Raw genomic sequence first — 20,480 nt, forward strand, 5'->3', positions numbered from 1 at the left:
GGGTCTACATGCACTGCATACGCCTTCCCCTAGATGTCAGTAAGCAGTGAGAATTGGAATGGGGTGTCTGGGTGGTTCTGAGGCCGTATAAAAGCTCTTGGAACCGGGGGTGCAATCTTTTCAACGTTCGTCATGACGCAAGACAGACCTCAGGATTGCATTCTGAAAAGCTCTCGTTATAGGCTTTAGATATATCCAGCTCTTATTTTATTCGATATAGGTGTTAAAAACATCATAATGTAGTTATTTTAAACTGAGTTATATCCGTTTATATCAGTATATTGCGATTTTCGGTATTGTAACGGTGGTTCTCCTCAACCAAGGCACAGCGGGTTGTGAATACATAATTTATTTAAAGAAAAGACGAAAACACGAACTTCACTATAAACTAACAAAACAACAAACGGAGTAGACAGACCTGGACGACGAACTTACATTAAACACGAAGAACGCACGAACAGGGAAAATAGACTACACAAAATGACGATGTACAAAAACAAACCGAACAGTCCCGTATGGTGCGACAAACACTGACACAGGAGACAACCACCCACAACGAACACTGTGAAACAACCTACCTAAATATGACTCTCAATTAGAGGAACGCCAAACACCTGCCTCTAATTAAGAGCCATACCAGGCAACCCTAAACCAACATAGAAACAGACAACATAGAATGCCCACCCAAACTCACGTCCTGACCAACTAACACATACAACAAACTAACAGAAATAGGTCAGGAACGTGACAGGTATTTCATTTGTGCTGCGTTATAGTGAGTTGGACACGTCTTCGCCACATGGCTAATGTTTACTGCTAATTCCAAAGTTGAAGACGACAATCTACAACCGAGCAACGATTCTTCTGGACAAAGGACAACTTGCACAAGATTGATGGAAGCTCATCAAATAGTAAGAACTATTTATGATGTTAATTCGTTGTTCTGTTGAAAAATGTTAAACTACTATTCCGCCATTAATTTCGGTGCGGTCTCGCTTTAACGCACGCTGTATGTCGTAGTAACGTTCATTTAAAAAAATCTAACACAGCGGTTGCATTAAGAACTAATGTATCTTTCATTTGCTGTCCAACCTGTATTTTTTAGTCAAGTTTATGATTAGTTATTGATTAGATTAGGTGCCTCTCCCAAGATTTCTCCCGACATTTTGTTTGCAGCTTGGCTACTATTCTCATTGTATAACCACGATTTGTGCCGCTAAATATGCACATTTTCGAACAAACAATATATGTTTTGTGTAATATGATGTTATAGGACTGTCATCTGATGAAGTTTTGAGAAGGTTAGTGAAAAATGTAAAATCTTTTGCTGGTTTATTCGCTATCGCTAACGTGCATGAATCAATGCTGCTGTGTGGTTGGCTATTGTAGTAAGCTAATATAATGCTAAATTGTGTTTTCGCTGTAAAACACTTAAAAAATCTGAAATATTGGCTGGATTCACAAGATCTTTGTCTTTCATTTGCTGTACGCTGTGTATTTTTCATAAATGTTTTATGATGAGTATTTAGTTAATTCACGTTGCTCTCTGTAGTTATTCTAGTTGCTTTGGTGAAAGTTGTGATGGTGGCTGCAATGTAAAACTATGATTTATACCTGAAATATGCACATTTTTCGAACAAAACACATGCTATACAATAAATATGTTATCAGACTGTCATCTGATGAAGTTGTTTCTTGGTTAGTGACTATTTGTATCTTTATTTGGTCGAATTTGTGATAGCTACCTATGCAGTAAAAAAATGGTGGGAAAAAAAAGTTGTGTCTTTTGCTATCATGGTTAGCTAATAGAAATACATATTGTGTTTTCCCTGTAAAACATTTTAAAAATCAGAAATGATGGCTGGATTCACAAGATGTGTATCTTTCATCTGGTGTCTTGGACTTGTGATTTCATGATATTTAGATGCTAGTATTTACTTGTGGCGCTATGCTAGGCTATGCTAGTCATCTTTTTTACTGATGAGGGTGCTCCCGGATCCGGGATTGTGACCAACTAGAACTATTTAAAGGGAATGCTACCAAATACTAATTGAGTGTATGTAAACTTCTGACCCACTGGGAATGTGATGAAAGAAATAAAAGCTGAAAGAAATAATTCTCTATTTTTCTGACATTTCACATTCTTAAAATAAAGTGGTGACCCTAACTGACCTAAGACAGGGATTATTTTCTCTGATTAAATGTCAGGAATTGTGAAAAACTGAGTTTAAATGTACTTGACTAAGGTGTATGTAAACTTCCGACTTCAACTGTACATCTCTGTTAACAAATATTTAATGAACATTAGCAAGTTCAGTCTATGGAAGGACTATTCCAAAAAAATATACCCAGGCACAAAATGTTCTGAATTTACTGTGGAGTGCATGTCATACCAAGCAAAAGAGCATTAACTGCACATTTGGTCAAAAATGTGTTACTGACATTTTTGATACATTCAATACATGCTTTATCATGTGGAAAAATATATTCCCTCCATTGTGTTGTGTTATGGAGAAAATGGGGGGTCATTTTTGCAGTAACTGCAAAAACAATTACAGTGAAACCAAGGAAAAAGGCTGTAACTGCAATCACTAACATCAGTCACAGCTTTTTACCTTGGTTTCACCAAGCTTTGGGCTGCAGTGTCTACGGTTTACCTTGGTTTTATTGATTGTTCTTTGCTGATACAAGTATCAAACTACACTACATGGCCAAAAATATGTGGACACCTGCTCGTCGAACAATTCATTCTAAAATCATGGGCATTAATATGGAGTTGGTCCCCCCTTCGCTGCTCTAACAGCCTCCACTCTTCTGGGAAGGTTTTCCACTAGATGTTGGAACATTGCTGCAGGGACTTGCTTCCATTCAGGCACAAGATCATTATTGAGGTCAGGCACTGATGTTGGGCGATTAGGCCTGGCTTGCAGTCAGCGTTCCAATTCATCCCAAAGGTGTTTGATGGGGTTGATGTCACGATTCTGTGCAGGCCAGTCAAGTTCTTCCACACTGATTTAGACAAACCATTTCTGTATGGAACTCGCTTTGTGCACAGGGGCATTGGAATGCTGAAACATAAAAGGGCCTTCCCCAAACTTTTACAGTTCCCTTCACTGGAACTAAGGGGCCTAGCCAGAACCATGAAATACCATTTTTCCTCTTCCACCAAACTTTACAGTTGGTACTATGCATTCGGGAAGGTAGCGTTCTCCTGGCATCTGCTTAACTCAGATCCGTCCATCGGACTGCCAGAGGGTGAAGCGTGATTCATCACTCCAGAGAACATGTTTTCACTGCTCCAGTGTCCAATGGCGGTGAGCTTTACACCACTCCAACCGTCGCTTGGCTTTGCGCATGTTGATGTTAGACTTGTGTGCTGCTGCTTGTGTGCGGCCATGGAAACCCATTTGATGAAGCTCCCGACAAACAGTTCTTGTGCTGACGTTGCTTCCAGAGGCATTTTGGAACTCGGTAGTGAGTGTTGCAACCGAAGACAGGCGATTTGTACGGGCTTCAGCATTCGGCGGTCAAGTTTTTTTAGCTTGTGTGACCTACCACTTCGCAGACCCGTTGTTGCTCCTAAACGTTTCCACTTCACAATAACAGCACTTACAGTTGCCCGGGGGCAGCTCTAGCAGATCAGAAATTTGACGGACTGACTTGTTGGAAAGATGGCATCCTATGACAGGGCCATGTTGAAAGTCACTGTGCTCTTCAGTAAGGCCATTCTACTGCCAATGTTTGTCTGTGGAGATTGCATGGCTGCGTGCTCAACTTGTGTTAAACTTAACTTCTGAACACCTCCAAATCAAAGGTCATGTGGTTTGGTAAGAGGAATTACCCTCTCCCCACAGGTGTGATTACTACCTCTGAGGGCTAGAGCTTGAGGTAGTCCCCTCATACAAGTACTTGGGAGTATGGCTAGACAGTACACTGTCCTTCTCTCAGCACATATCAAAACTGCAGGCTAAAGTTTAAATCTAGACTTGGTTTCCTCTATCGTAATCACTCCTCTTTCACCCAAGCTGCCAAACTAACCCTGATTCAGATGACCATCCTACCCATGCTAGATTACGGAGACATAATTTATAGATCGGCAGGTAAGGGTGCTCTCGAATGGCTAGATGTTCTTTATCATTCGGCCATCAGATTTTCAACCAATGCTCCTTATAGGACATTTCACTGCACTCTAAACTCCTCTATAAACTGGGCATCTCTGTATACCCGTCGCAAGACCCACTGGTTGATGCTTATTTATAAAACCCTCTTAGGCCTCACTCCCCCCTATCTGAGATATCTACTGCAGCCTTCATCCTCCACATACAACACCCGTTCTGCCAGTCACATTCTGTTAAATGTCCCCAAAGCACACACATCCCTGGGTCGCTCGTCTTTTCAGTTTGCTGCAGCTAGCGACTGGAACGAGCTGCAACAAACACTCACACTGGACAGTTTTATCTCAATCTCTTCATTCAAAGACTCAATCATGGACATTCTTACTGACAGTTGTGGCTGCTTTGCATGATGTATTGTTGTCTCTACCTTCTTGTCCTTTGTGCTGTTGTCTGTGCCCAATAATGTTTGTACCATGTTTTGTGCTGCTACCATGTTCTGCTGCTGCCATGTTGTGTTGCTACCATGTTGTTGTCATGTTGTGTTGCTGCCACTCTGTTGTCGTCTTTGGTCTCTATTTATGTAGTGTTGTGTTGTCTCTCTTGTCGTAATATGTGTTTTGTTCTATAATTTTATTTAATTCATTTGTATTTTTAATTTCCTACCCCTGTCCCCGTAGGAGGCCTTTTGCATTTTGGTAGGCCATCGTTGTAAATAAGAATTTGTTCTTAACTGACTTGGCTAGTTCAATAAAGGTTCAATAAAACAAATATATATATATATATATATATATATATATATATATATATATATATATATATATATATATATATATATATATATATATATATATGTATACCCCTGTCAGCAACGGGTCTGGCTGAAATTGCCAGGGGGGTGTCCACATACTTTTGTATGGAAACATATTCCAATCGGTGTACCAAGCAACAAGGCAGCAACTGCCATTTTGGGTCAAAGGTCATGTCAGAAGTCAGGGTAAATATGAATAAAAAATGACCTGATAGTAAGATAACAGATAACGACATTTCTAGTGAACTCATTTGGTTGGACAATTCAAAAATGTTAATGCCATTTTTCTCAGTTCCACTCAATTAGCAGTTACTGCTTGTTTGCTTGGTAGGGCATTGCCTGGAAACCCAATGTTGAATTGCATTGAATTCTACGTCAGGCAGAAATTAGCGTTTGAATCAGGAAAGTTTCCTCTCACGACCTCAACAAGCCAGAATGTTGAATAAAATTATATTTTAATGTACTTTGCCGAATGTCTGTGCGGTTGGTCCTTTTGGCGGTAGGAATGTGAGACAATATATCCACAAAAAAGTATAATTAAATCTACTTTTCAAAGCACTGGTAGTTTGTTCAGATTTCTATCACCTGAAGCAGGTAAGCTAACATATGGATTTGTTTTAAGATTGTTATAACAAGGAACATTTAGCTATTTGATTTCGAATTTTAGGACCCCTTTAGTTATCAAAAAATATGTTTAAAAAATATTTGACGAAACAAATATTTTTGTTTTGAAGTGTCTTTCCTATATCTCAGAGATAAGAAAGATCAAGAAATGATTTGTAAAACAAAAATGATTGACATACATTTAATGTATACAATACTTCCATTCATTTTTTAAAACTGGTACCAGGCTACCTTCAGATTAGTCTTTTGAGGCTTGTGGGCGTCCTAGAGCAAACCCGACATGTAGGCTACTCTACTTTCCACAAAGGGGTCATAATAGTTAGGGGTTATAACCGTTTGAACGCTCCAGATGTTTTCGTGAGAAGACCGATTTTTGGGAAGTCTCATGGTCTGACAAACATTGCTGTAGCTCTGCCACCTTTCACCGCAGATAAGGAAGGCTGACATCAGCGGACGCAGTAAATTGAGACGCAGCCCATGCAAAAAAAACAAATATCTCTAGATTAAACAGACGGATTCGTATGGGGTTTTGTATTATGCTATTTCGACTCTAAACGGTCCAGCATTTAATTTTGTGCTCTCTTCCCTCGCGTTCAGTGGTTTTCACTAATCGTGTCAACTTGCATATTCACCACAAGATGGTGCTGCTGCTGAGCATACGACAGAATGCTCCTCACGTAACTACGTAGTTTTCCGTGTTCTAATGCTGATGGCTCCTCCCTCGCCAATCCATGCGTTGTATTGTTGTTGTCGGGAGTGGGGGAAGTTGCTGCTACCGTCAGGCCAGGGATGGTTTATTAACAATGTCCGAAGTACTAATGAAAGAAATGGAGGAGGTATCGCTTTGTCACATAAAAACAGAAGAACACTCGGAAAATGGTCGGAGTTTTCTTTTGGTTGACGAACAAGAAAACCTACAGGTAACGACGTCGATTTTCTAGCACGCAACTAACGTTAACGTTAGGCAGAATGAAAACAAAGCCCATCTGGTTGGCCAAAGGGTTACATTAGCCAGTTGTCAAGTTTGTGTTAATAAAATTAAATATATCACGTTGCCATCCCGTCTTGCACAACTAACAGCCAACTACGGTGTTACTTAGCTATCGTTACTCATTATTTTGACATGGGCCTCGTCTAACCTAAGCTAACCTTACTGCCGTACGACGGGTAATGTTAGCCATTGAACAGTACTAGTAGGCTATTCTTGTTTTAGCAATTTCGTCGAAATGGTCGACGCGCAGTTAACTTGAAAGGAACTTTAGCCATGTAAGTATGACTACCTAGTCGGTGTTAACGTTAAAGATGGTTCGTTTTCAAAAGGGCAGGAGTATTATACCCTGATGTTTGTTACATAGATAATTATAGAGGCCTCTAGTGGCCAAAGGGCCATTTTAACATGGGCAGCGCCATTGTGGGATTCCGCCATTTTAAAGTAGTCAACTGGGTGGGAGTTCCTATGGGTTGTAGCCTCGATGGCGCTGCCCATACTATCACAGACACTATAATGGCACAGTATTGGTATTAGCCCTCTATCTAGTTCTATGGTCTGTCAGCATGACTGGTATTATTTGTTTCCTTTCAGGAAAGTCCCCAATGAATCAGGCTGAATGAATCACACACCAAACTCTAGCTGCTTTTAGCAACGATTGTGTATTTACATACATGTTGATCCCAGTTATATAGGGTTGCACAAAAACGGTCCGCAGGTATTCCGGAAGTTAAATGCAATTCCATTTTGACTTACTGCACCGGTGGTTAGGATGGTTGGTCACGACGACTGGGGGGGGGGGGGGGGGGGGGGGTATTTGAGACAGAATATCGAAATTATCTTTTTGACTAGAGGAATTGAGAGAGGAAGTGGGTCATCAACAGACCCACATTTGTAAAGCCTGTTTAATAATACAATCCTTTAGATATTCTGTCTCAAATTCCCACCACCATAATCACAAACCATCCTGCCCACCAGCACCATTGAAATGGAATTGTATATAACTTCTGGCTTCCTGTGTACTGTTTTTGTGCAACCCAATACAATTGGGAGCAACACTAGTGTATGTAAATAGACCCGTTTTGCTAAAAGCAGCTAGCCACACGCAAGTCTAGACTGAAGCTAATTAACTGTCTTGTAAGATTGAGCCTAGCTCTCAAGAGCACAAGAGGCTGTGGCTAGCTACCCAGCCCTTGAGTTCACAGTTGAACATCAGGACCACACCTGGATCAATGAACTACAATTCCGACACTCTTGTTTTAACTTTTAGAAACATGAATAATCCTTGCTTGCAATATAGTTTTGGAAACCGTTGGAACTTTCACATCAAGGAGAAAGAATCTTTCAAATACAAAATGTACACATACTGTATGCAGTTTAGCAATGTTGCATCCTGTTTGCACCCGACATAATTATCAAAAGTACAGCCGTCAGCCACCAGTTGAGGTACTAAACTTCCGTCCCAGTTATGCTCCATTGGGGTCGTTTGAAGCTGAATATGGAGGGGAGGAAGTGTAGTCTCGGTTGGCAGCAGTGTTCCCACAAATACTTCTTCATGTTTTTTGTACATAGTATAGAGTACATACACTGAGTGTTCAAAATGTTAGGAACACCTGCTCTTTCCATTACAGACTGACAAGGTGAGTCCAGTTGAATGCTATGATCCCTTATTCATGTCACTTATTAAATTCACTAGTTAAAGAAGGATTTCTAAGCCTCGAGACAATTGAGACATGGGTTGCGTATGTGTGCAATTCAGTGTGAATCAAATCACATTTTATTTGTATTAAATATTTAAGTGCTTTTGAACAGGGTATGGTAGTAGGTGCCAGGTGCACCGGGTTGAGTGTGTCAAGGAATGCAACGCGGCTGTTTCTCACGCTCAACGGTTTCCCGTGTGTATCAAGAATGGTCACCCACCCAAAGGACATCCAGCCAACTTGACAACTGTGGGAAGCATTGGGGTCAACATGGACCAGCGTCCGTGTGGAACGCTTTCAAACCCTTGTAGAGTCCAGGGAGGGATGAATTTGAAAAGCCTAAACTGTCCTATTAAACGTTCTGGGTGTCTTGATATCCTATCAAGAATCCATGTAGATATAGTAATGCTCCTAGAAACACACCTGCTCCAAAAGGACTCATAGAATGCAGAATCACAATGACACATAAGAAACTCAAAATCACCATCCTGGTTTAAGGGGAAGACCAAGAAGGCAGAATCACTTTCCTAAAATGTATCCATAATGGAAAGAAAATTACCTTTAATGTGTACACCATTTTTTTTTATGATCCTACATTTTTTGATTCTCTGAACAGCATATTGTTAGAGTTAACTGAATTCCATCTGGTTATTGGGACAGACATGAATGGTATTTTTAAGACAAGTAGCGAGTGTGGCGAATCGCATCTCTGCATGTCTGGCAGACATATCAGTGTGGATGACGGATCACCACCTCAAGCTGAACCTCGGCAAAACGGAGCTGCTCTTCCTCCCGGGGAAGGACTGCCCGTTCCATGATCTCGCCATCACGGTTGACAACTCCATTGTGTCCTCCTCCCAGAGCGCTAAGAACCTTGGCGTGATCCTGGACAACACCCTGTCGTTCTCAACTAACATCAAGGCGGTGGCCCGTTCCTGTAGGTTCATGCTCTACAACATCTGCAGAGTACGACCCTGCCTCACACAGGAAGCGGCGCAGGTCCTAATCCAGGCACTTGTCATCTCCCGTCTGGATTACTGCAACTCGCTGTTGGCTGGGCTCCCTGCCTGTGCCATTAAACCCCTACAACTCATCCAGAACGCCGCAGCCCGTCTGGTGTTCAACCTTCCCAAGTTCTCTCACGTCACCCCGCTCCTCCGCTCTCTCCACTGGCTTCCAGTTGAAGCTCGCATCCGCTACAAGACCATGGTGCTTGCCTACGGAGCTGTGAGGGGAACGGCACCTCAGTACCTTCAGGCTCTGATCAGGCCCTACACCCAAACAAGGGCACTGCGTTCATCCACCTCTGGCCTGCTCGCCTCCCTACCACCGAGGAAGTACAGTTCCCGCTCAGCCCAGTCAAAACTGTTCGCTGCTCTGGCACCCCAATGGTGGAACAAACTCCCTCACGTTGCCAGGACAGAGGAGTCAATCACCACCTTCCGGAGACACCTGAAACCCCACCTCTTCAAGGAATACCTAGGATAGGATAAAGTAATCCTTCTAACCCCCCCCCCCCCCCTTAAAAGATTTAGATGCACTATTGTAAAGTGGCTGTTCCACTGGATGTCATAAGGTGAATGCACCAATTTGTAAGTCGCTCTGGATAAGAGCGTCTGCTAAATGACTTAAATGTAAATGTAATGTATTTTGGATGTGGGAAATATCTAATAAGACCAACTACAATCCACATGCAACCAAGTCTCTCCAGCATATACTCTCTGATTACAACCTCATTGAGGCCTGGCGAGCACATCATCCTTAAGCGAAAGAGTACACTTTCTATTCAAACAGGCATAAACAATTTTCACAAATCGATGTCATACTACTATCTACACCTCTAGTTTCTTTAATTAAGAAAATAGAAATTCGACATGAGCTTGTCTGACCAGCACTTATTACCACTGCAAATGTCAGAATCCGACATATTGTGATCAATTTGACATTGAACTAAATTAATTCGTAATAATCAGTAAAAATTCAGCAAAGGTTTTATTACTACTAATAATAATGCAACAGAGTTAAATCACAATGAAAGAAAACATCAGATTTGTAAATGTTGTTAACTGTGTTAGTGTTCTCAACAAACACTCTTTTCAGACCAGGTATCTATTACTCCAAAGTCAAGACACAACTTCATTTATTGATAAGACAGAGAGCAGAATTTGCCATCCGTCGAGTAAGACTCAACCATTACTTCCATGGTAATCGTCCCAGTCATTTACTGGCCAACAAGCTACGCAGTAATGATCAATTAGCTGATATAGCAACTAGTAAATCCCCTGATTCAGATCCAATATCAGATTCTACCGCTTCTATAAAGAACTGTACACCTCTGATTGTAAATCCACACCAAGCCAGATTAAGGCCTTTCTAGAAGAATGAAGAACTCCTCTTCTCTCAACAGAAGAAGCCACCTTGCTGGGAGCCTAAATCTCTCTCAGTGACCTCAAAAGCTTTTGGATAGCATAAATAAAGGCACATCACTTGGATAGGACTGTATTCCTTCTGAGGTCTACCATCTCAGGACTCCATCTCTACCAATCATTTCTCATCTTAAGTATTTGGGAGTAGATATATTTCCTTCCTTTAGATAAAACCATATCCAGAAACTTTAACAGAATGCTCAAATCAATTCAATATGAATTGAGAAAAAAAGTCAGATGAAATAATAACACAGTTGCTAAAATATATAGCTACCGCTGAATTTCTGTAGTTCAATGCTTCCCATTGTTCCCCGTTCTGTCTGTTGGGATGAAACTCATAGTGCGGTTTAAAAATGTATATGGCAAGGTAAACGATTCAGGATCAAATGAACACATTTACAGAGAGGGAAAGACGTAGGAGGACTATCCGTACCAAACTTTAAATTGTATTTACGTCCCATCCTAAACTGGTTTAGACGTGATTCTTCTGCCTATTGCCCTGGAAGAGGTGGTCTTCACTAATATACAGTATCCATTAAATAATGTAAACTATGCTTTGGGCTTATTATTGCTCACACAATTTCAGTTTGGTGCAAAATTGAAAAGCAATGTAACTGGGAATCAAAATGGCATGCCTATACGCCAATATTTCACAGTAATGCCTTGTGATCTGGAGGGCGGCCTTTTGCATCCCCCACAATGGTCCAAATGTGGAATCCTTACCGATATCATGGACAGCAATGGTTTGAGAACATTCCAAGATTTGAAAGATGCGTACACATTACCAGGAAACACATTTTCTTCTGTATTTACAACGTAGGTCAGCCATGCTGGCCTATGGAGTCCCTTAGGAAATCCAATTACGGAACCATCCAATGATGGGATTTATTTAAAAAATGATCTGGGCTCCCGAAAGGACTTCTCTCTATAATATATAAACAACTTTTGGAAAGCTCATATTCTGAGCTAGCCATTAAAAAGTATGGTCCACAGATCTAATTGAATCTGAACAACCCTTTAACTGGAACAGAATATGGAAAAATGTGACCTTCGCATCCAGTAAACCGAACCGTCAACTTATACATTTTAAGTTTTTATTTAACACCAAGGAAACGTTTAACGTTGAAATTGGCCCCAACTGTTCACTGTGTCCCCGACATCAGGTAAGCACATTGATGTTGGAGTGCCTTGCAGTTATATGCTTCTGGGGCAAAAAAAAGAACATCTTATTTTACTTAATGATGATAGCCCCTTGAATCTCTCAATAAATAATGGCAGATTACTGCTGGCAGGCAGCACTGCTGGTGTGGGAGGCATGGTTTCTGGTTGTGAAGGGGGGATGTGGAGGCTGACAGGTGGAATGGTTTGGCGTTATCTTTGTATGCATTTCTTTGATAGTTTTTTGCAACTTTCCTAAAACGTCATACTGTAAGTATCTTGTGTATTAGAATAAAAAAAATCTCGCTTATATGAATGTTAAGTTCTAATTCCAAATGTTTCAAAAACTGGAACGCGTGCGAGGCTTATTTGCATTTAAACAGATGATTTGGGTATCGTCGGGCCATTTTCTTCGCAATGCTAAAGGGGACATGCAATTGCTCAATGTAATGAAATGCAATTTGAGTCACGAATAATGGTAAGGTTGAGCCTTGTGACCACTAATCACTATAGTCAGTGTAAAGTTACCTTCTTTCATAACATCATTGTTAGGCCAAATGGTAATGTAGGAGCCATTTTGTCCTATTTATGTGATTGTTCTTACCCTGCTCACCATTAACACAGTGGAACTAAAAATATGCACCTACGGTAATTACATCTGCATGTATTCTCTCCATACCTCTGTGCATCCATACTTCCTGGTCACCTGTGTGCATATACATTTGACCCATAGCCCAAGTCGATATAGTGCCCTCTAGTGTTCACATTAAATTGAATAAATATAGACAAACTATATACACAACACAACAACCACATAAGTAAGCCAAAATTGCTCCTACAGGTAAAGTAATTTGGCATGTATCTGACAACATAACATCTTACAGCTGCCTATAACATAGTTTGATCTCCCATCCTCTCCAACATTAATCCAGGTCCACGATGAGGCTCAGTTCCTGGAGAGGCTGGGCTGCGGTGACATGCAGGGCGTCAAGGTCCTCTCCATCTTCGGCAACACGGGTGACGGCAAGTCCCACACCCTCAACCACATCCTGTTTGGCGGGGATACCGTGTTCTACACCTCCAAGTCCCCCAGCTCCTGCACGGTGGGCGTGTGGGCTGCCTTTGACCCCGGGCTGGGCCTTGTGGCTTTGGACACAGAGGGCCTGCTGGGGGCGGCGGCCAACCAGAACCAGCGCATGCGTCTGCTGCTGAAGGTACTGGCCGTATCGGACGTGGTGGTGTACCGCACGCGGGCCGAGAGGCTGCACAACGACATGTTCCAGTTCCTAAGCAGCGCCTCAGGGGCCTACCTGAAGCACTTCACCCCCGAGCTGCGCGCCCTCTCCAGCCGCTGTGGCATGGACGTTCCCCTCTCCTCCCTGGGGCCGGCGGTCATCGTGTTCCAGGAGACCACCCACACCCAGCTACTGGGCCATGGTATGTACAGGAGAGGCCCAGTCACTAACATGCACCACATGCAATCATCTGTTTCTATGCATGCATCACACAACATTTTGCTCCTGAGTTGTTAGGCAACACTTTGTGGTATGGCTGGGGTATGCTGTCATGCTGTTGCAGACTCATCTGCCCAAAGTAATTGCCCCTTAGGGATAAATACCATCCATTTTTATTATTGAAATGAACAACAACACACCAACATTTTCTTATGTACGGTCAGAATCATACTTAACCGTCACACTGGCTGAGGCACCCACAGATACAGGTTCCCCAGCGACTTCAGTCACATTCACCATTTACACAGCAGTCAGTTGGGTGTGTGAACTCAACCCATGACGATGTCCTACTTTGTTCCCACAGAACGAACAGATGTCCCTGGCTATGCAGACACTCAGCTCCAGAGGCGCTTCCATGACCTGGGCCTGGGTACAGAGGCCTTCAGCTCAGTGCAGTACGTGGGCACACAGACCATCACTCCACCGACCAACTACTCTCTGCTCCTGGAGGCTGTACGCCAGCAAGTCAGGAACACTGCCACACGATCGCCCCGCCAACCGGTCATCGTCTTCAGCGCCTTGCAGGTCTGTGTGATATCTCTTTGCATTGTCGCATAATTAATTTGTTCGATTGACAGGTAATGCCAGAACTAGTGAATGCTAATGGGAATTGGGTGCTTGTCTGGGTAAATAGGACTTTCCAAAACCCACTGATTGCTTGTTTTTGACCTCATGACCCTGCTTGGCTCCTCCCTTTCCACCCCTCGGTTTCCTCATCTCTCTCCTTCTCCCCTCCTCTCCAGGCTCTGAGTGACAGGTTCTGTGGGGAGATCTTTGACGACAAGATCCCCCTCTACTCCTTCTTCCCTGACGAATACTTCACCTGCTCTTCAGTCTGCCTCAGCTGCAAGTAAGTGACTTACCTGCATCTTCTGCATGTATCTGCTCAGAATAACTCTATCACATGAATCAAAAGTAAATGGGGAGGGACTAACCTGAAATTGTCCAATAGAAGCTCTCGTTTTTGTTGCAAACCATTTTCCATTGCAGAACGTTTTGATACAGTGTGCACTAATGAATGGTGTATTCACATGCTGCACGCGAGCAAATAGTGCTAGGATATGTGTCCCTCCCAGATGGGTTGCCACAAAGGAAGCATAAAAGTCGGTTTGTCATATGGATATCATACCTCTCTATGGGTATTAATTCTGTACAGCGCAGTGTCTTCTTTCACTTGGGAAATTTGAGCTAGATTAGAAACCAAATATTTTCCCTAAACACACTGATTGGTGTGGTCATATCCAGAAACAGGTATTGGTTTAACAGGCTCTCACTGTTTGAGTATAAAGCCTTGTTTGTCCCTGTTATAAATGTGTTATGATGCACGTCTAACGTGTTAAGCCGCTAGGAGAGAAGGAGAAATGCCTTTTGGCCATCCACCAACATGGAGTGTTATTCACAGATGTTCAGCCAAATATTTTCTGTACACCTTCACGGTTTACACAAGTAACTTGGATGTTAGGTTTGTGATGGAGGGATTCAACCGTCCTTCTGATTTGTATAGGGGTTTTCCTTGTTCTCTTTCCCCTCAGTATCCGCTGTAAGAACGGGATGAACCATCTCAGAGACAGGGTCCCTCACCTGGCAGACGGACTGTGTCAGTACGCTCACCAGTACAACAACAAGGTCCTCATCTGCAAGGTAAGACATTTCACATATGGTCTATGTCTGTGACGGGACATGAGAGAGAAATTACGCTCAGTTGAAAGCAATAAAGACTTATTCATGTGATCTGAAAAGAAAGTTGACAGTAGTGTTCTTCTATATACAATATAGGATTGAATCCTGTGGAGATGATGTTGAACAGTTTTGTAGTACAAGCCAAATGCATGAACTTAGCCGTAATCATATGTTGTGTGCTCTCTCCCTGATCTGGTCCTACCCACACAGAGGTGCTATGAGGGGGGCAGGGAGGTTATTGTCATCCCTAAAACCTCAGCCTCCACAGACAACCCCTGGTTTGGGCTGGCGAAGTACGCCTGGTCTGGGTGAGTTGCCGACGTAATCTGGACTCTCTGCAGACACTGAGACACACACACCACACACATATGAACTTTTATGATGGCATTAAAGATGTCCCTTTCAACCAGGGCTCTCGAATCCATTCAATGAAGTACCACTCATACACAGATATACATACACGTCCAAACATGGAAACCACTCTGCCATCGAAGCCAATTCACTATATCTTTCCTCCTCCTCTCATCCTTTCCCCCACCACGGTGCTCCTGTCCTGCCAGGTATGTCCTGGAGTGTGGCAGCTGTGGCATCATCTACCGCAGCCGACAGTACTGGCTGGGCAACCAGGACCCAGAGAGCGGCGTGGTGCGGCCCGAGGTCAAACACGTCTGGGACGGGGTGAGCAGAGCCGCCTAGTCCAACACACTCCTCGTTGTACTGACTGGCACAACATGCAAACAGTCACTCAAGCTCAATTGAAGTATCAGTGAGAATATTTAGAGGCATTTGAGACAGCAGGTTGTAATATATGCGCAAAGTCTCTGGAATATATTTCACTTTCAAAGTATGTTACCTGTCAAAGGTTAATAAAGATGACGTTACTTGCACTGGCAACGTCAACTCTGCACACTGTCCTTCAATGTGTCAGTCATCATCAGTTCTGAATGGATGAACACGTACTGCCAACATGGATATCAAATGCATTCAAAGATGGCCTCCATCTGACCGTTGCTCTCCCTGTCTTTGTGTGTCCAGTCTGAGGCCTTCCTGACAGACCACCAGAATGCGGCCCAGAGGATGCTGGATGGGATGAACTTTGTGATCCAGTCTGTGTCGGAGTACAGCACGGGTCCCACCAAGGCTGTCACGTCCTGGCTCACTGACCAGGTGGCCCCGCTCTATTGGAGACCCAACGCGGACATCACCGTGAGTCATCCCTCTCACAGCATCATCGAACCAGCAACACACTCACAGGCTTTTGAAGAGATAGCAGAGCCCTAAGAATAGCTGTTTTTATTAAGGTGATAGACCCAGTGCCCAAATACCAAAAGGATGCAGCGTTAGTTCTAAACCCAATATATCATTATAGTGAATGAAATCAATACTCGGCTGTTGTAATTCTCAATTGTTGCACTGAACAGAGTTGTATGGTTGAGTGTATAGTATAGTTTTGACTACTGGCTCTTGACATTCTAATCATTATTGTGCTCTGTCCCTGTCCCCCAGATGTGTCACTGCTGTAAGAAGCCCTTTGAGGAGGCAGAGAGGAAGCACCACTGTCGTTCGTGTGGCGAGGGCTTCTGCCAGGCCTGCTCCACCCGCAGGATGCCCGTACCCGAGAGGGGCTGGGGAAGCACCCCCGTCCGGGTCTGTGACGCCTGCCACCGCCAGGGAGGGACCGACACCACCAACCAGGGTCAGGATGCCAGCTAATGTCTGATTTTAGGATCAGTGTTTGGTCATGGATGTTAATGTACAAGCTGATGTTACCTCATTCTTAGTCTGATTCAGGATCAGTTTTTAGTCAAATGTATTATTATTTTGTTGTAATGAATGAATGAGGGTTGCATCCCAAATGGCACCCAGTTCCTTTTATACTGCACTACATTTGACCACGGTGGGCCGTTCTGGGTCGGACAACGCTTACTTGCCAAAGACTTACCTACTTACTTTACTTACTGGGACTCTGGACAAAAGTAGTACTAACAAAGGGAATAGGGTTCCATTTGGGAGACAACCAAGGTGTTTGAAGTGAATAGTAAGTGTTCATTCATGTCTCCCTCGAGAAAGAGACGACTCATCTCAAGGGACTTCCTGGTTGAATAGAGGTTAAAAGAAAATGTGGTCCTGATGGCTCTGTTGGTCCCTCTCTGTGTCCTATAGTGGCTGTGGTGGAGCCGCGGGGGCTGATGGCCCGCAGGGTGACAGAGGTGGCCCAGTCTACTCTAGACATGGTCACCACTGCAGTGGACTACCCGCTGTGTGAGTATGGCTAGCGTCATGTTGGAGCCAGCGTCGTGTTTGAGAAACGCATCACAAATAAAGCTAGCTAGTATACATGTCTTTGTGTATTCACAAAAACACTTGGAAAGCATAGACACTTTACAGCGTATGCAGACAGTAATCCACAAGATACAGCATTTTAATATTATATTCACAAAGATTACACAGTCTTTATCCTCTGCTCTGACTCAACGGCAACTACTTTATAAAGAGAGCTATTTATTTATCTCTCTGTCCTCCATGTTCCAGGCTTTGTGAAAGGAGTGGCCCGGCCTGACTACTGGGTCCCCGACCCCCAGATCGTGCAGTGCCACAGGTGCAGCAAAGCCTTCACCCCCAGTATGTCCAAGCACCACTGCCGGGCGTGTGGCCAGGGCGTCTGCAGCGGTTGCTCCTCCAAGAGCCGCACCGTGCCCTCCCGTGGCTGGGACCACCCTGTCCGCGTCTGTGACGGCTGCGCCATTCGCAAGGGCAGCCTGTGAGGTCAGGGCAGAGACCAGGGACACTATTCTGCCGGGCATCTGAAATCTAGTCAGACGCCACGGCACACTACATGTTGCTTATCTTTGTCTCCCTGTGCACTATGAGCCACTGACCTTTAAGAGAAAAATCCAGGTGAGCCCTGTCCTGTGGGGAAGGCATTCGACGGATGTCCTGGAGTAGCACTCTAAACATGGGACTGCCTCATCTGATATCGACTGCCTAAAACCAGGAACAACAACTGGACTAGCGGGACAAGAACTGGACTTCTGAAACTGGAATGCCGAGACAGTTGTAAATGACTGAGTGTAGAAGACTGAGAGAACCCCCCCCCCCCCTCCCCCAACCCAAACTACCCACTGCCGGCACCGAAAGACATTAGCCAAACAACTTTTCTGTTAGTGATAAGGCACAAGAGGCAGTCTGTATGTTAATTTAGGCTCTGCTTATCTTAAAAGGTGGGCACCTTTGGGATCCATTGATGTTTGAAACAAGCACATAATTTTGAATGAATACTGAGGGTTTAGTGATAAGGCACCAGAGGCAGTCTTAATATCATTCTTATCTGTTGGGAATGGCTGAACATTCATGAGTTAGGTTAGATTTTAATTCAGGTGTGGGCTGTAGTGGTCAGCCAATCCTTTGCCTCAGACAACGCCAAGGAGTAACATCCCTGTAACCATGGTAACTCGACAAAGAGGAGACACCGGAAGTGACATCGCAACATGATCTTCCTCCCTGATGCGATCTCAGGCATTGCGCCATGGTTTGAGTCGATGCACAAGACAGGAAAATGAATGAAGATGTCACATACAGACATTCCATTTTACATTTGTACCCTTTTTCACACTGTCATGCTGACCATATCCATACTTTCCTGGCTTGTATTTTCCTTTGACATTGTCCTTTCCAGCATGGTTCCAGCAACTAGGGTGGATTGTTAACCAGGTCAGTGCAGTACTGCTGGGCTCGGCTCACTAGTGTGAAAGCGGTATAGTATGTTAATTTAGGCTCTGCTTATCTTAAAAGGTGGGCACCACAAGCACATCATTTTGAATGAATACTGCGGGTTTAGTTAGTGATAAGGCACAAGAGGCAGTTGTGTATCATGAATACAGTTACAGGTAAATGGCGTTCGGCCCAACGCGACAGCGGAGTCAACCCATTTGCCTGTGACTATTCATGACGCAGCACTGCCTTGCATGCCTTATTGCTTTTAGAAATCTGTTACCAACATATTAAAATAACAATGACTTACATATTTACATTAACTTTATTTTGATAAGTGAATAGATAAAATGTCATTCTTCCACCAGAAGATATAGCGCGGACAGAAATCTGCTTGGTTCTTTCGGTCATGTTGCTACAGATGCGAACCAGTCGTTAATGATTTTTTGCGTAGTTGCTATGCAAAAGGACGGTCGTCTGTTCTGCTAAACAAAATGGTTGCTATGCAGGCTGGATAACGTTCGTGTCCCTAGCTAGCCAACTTCAGCTCAGTCACGTCAAACATTGAACCTGGAATGACAGTACACATCACTTGCTGATGAAAAGCACTGATTATTTGTAATCTCATCTATCCAGTGTCCATTGATGTGGGATTTTAATTTCTTCATCAGACATTATCTTTACTAAGTACTGGATCCTATAATACTGGCTTTCTATATAGTTATAACCAATTGCTTTATTCCATGTGTGTATACTATCAGGTTCTGTGTATATGACCATCTTGATTTTTTTTTCAATCGGACCTGTCTGAATTTTTAAGAACTTAAGCTATCCCACTGGGCACACACTGGTTGAATCAACGTTGTTTCAATTCATTTGTCAACCTATTTTGATGTGGAAAACACATTTGGATTTACAAAAAGTCAACCAGTACTGTTTTCATCTCATTTTAACCAGCGTTGTAAACATTGAAATTAGGGTAAAACTTCAACTTGTACAATGACTTAACCTGACTAACAGGTTGTTACATCAATCTAATTTCAACCTAATCATCAGAACTATGTATATGTTGAAATTGCATTGTAAATTCCACATCCTATAATCAATATACAGTATATTGGGGTGGTTGAAATTGTTGAATTTCATACGATTCATATGACATTTTATTTGACCTTGTTTCAATGTTGATACTAGAATGGTATGTTTGAATCAACGTCATTGTGTCAACGTCCTGCCAACAACCTAAATAAAGAATATTAAAATACAATTCAAACAGTGTGTGACCAGTGGGATGTATTTTTTTCTCTCCCAATTAAGTAAATGTAATCTCATACTGTATATAGAATATGTGAATATTACATATAGCTACATCATTAGTTTTTCCTACACCTTTCTCTAAGGGCACTGCTAATGTACATTCAGACGACACCACAAGGAGCACAGCCAGTAAGTAGGAGAATAGGCAGGCAGACACCAACAGTACTGGCTCTAGAAAGCAGTCTGGCAGAGAGGTTGTCTCCATTGTGTACATATAGGCCATTAGCTCTGCAATTTCTCTAACCTCCATTTGGATTTATCCACCCTCGATCTTCTTCAGAAATGTCAGGTCAAGCTAGAAAGAATTGAATTGCATAAGAACTGATGTGACGTATAAAACCAGCCACAGTGGAACGAAAGTATAAGTACTGACCTGGGAACATAGGTGGAGGTTCTGTTGACGGAGCGCCCTGGACTATCGCTCTATTTTATTCCACAG

The 20,480-nt window shown here is 43.1% G+C and overlaps 1 protein-coding gene across 1 annotated transcript; it reads left to right on the plus strand.

The window, feature by feature from the left end:
- The first annotated feature begins 6,257 nt into the window (after positions 1-6,257).
- On the plus strand, positions 6,258-20,002 carry LOC129822016 (zinc finger FYVE domain-containing protein 1-like). Its single transcript, XM_055879850.1, has 11 exons — positions 6,258-6,467; positions 12,752-13,256; positions 13,638-13,858; positions 14,077-14,183; positions 14,866-14,974; positions 15,224-15,321; positions 15,574-15,691; positions 16,049-16,219; positions 16,520-16,709; positions 17,177-17,275; positions 17,546-20,002. Exons 1-11 carry the CDS (start codon positions 6,279-6,281, stop codon positions 17,776-17,778), a joined length of 2,040 nt encoding a protein of 679 aa, XP_055735825.1. The 5' UTR covers positions 6,258-6,278; the 3' UTR covers positions 17,779-20,002.
- Positions 20,003-20,480: the final 478 nt, after the last annotated feature.

This window comes from Salvelinus fontinalis, chromosome 24 (assembly GCF_029448725.1).
Source record: "Salvelinus fontinalis isolate EN_2023a chromosome 24, ASM2944872v1, whole genome shotgun sequence".
Taxonomy (NCBI): domain Eukaryota; kingdom Metazoa; phylum Chordata; class Actinopteri; order Salmoniformes; family Salmonidae; genus Salvelinus; species Salvelinus fontinalis.

Coding starts and splice junctions, on each gene's coding strand:
- LOC129822016 (XM_055879850.1), top strand. CDS start 6,279: ATGCGTTGTATTGTTGTTGTCGGGAGTGGGGGAAGTTGCTGCTACCGT. Junction 13,859..14,076: donor TCGTCTTCAGCGCCTTGCAG/GTCTGTGTGATA, acceptor CCTCCTCTCCAG/GCTCTGAGTGACAGGTTCTG. Junction 16,710..17,176: donor GACCGACACCACCAACCAGG/GTCAGGATGCCA, acceptor TGTGTCCTATAG/TGGCTGTGGTGGAGCCGCGG.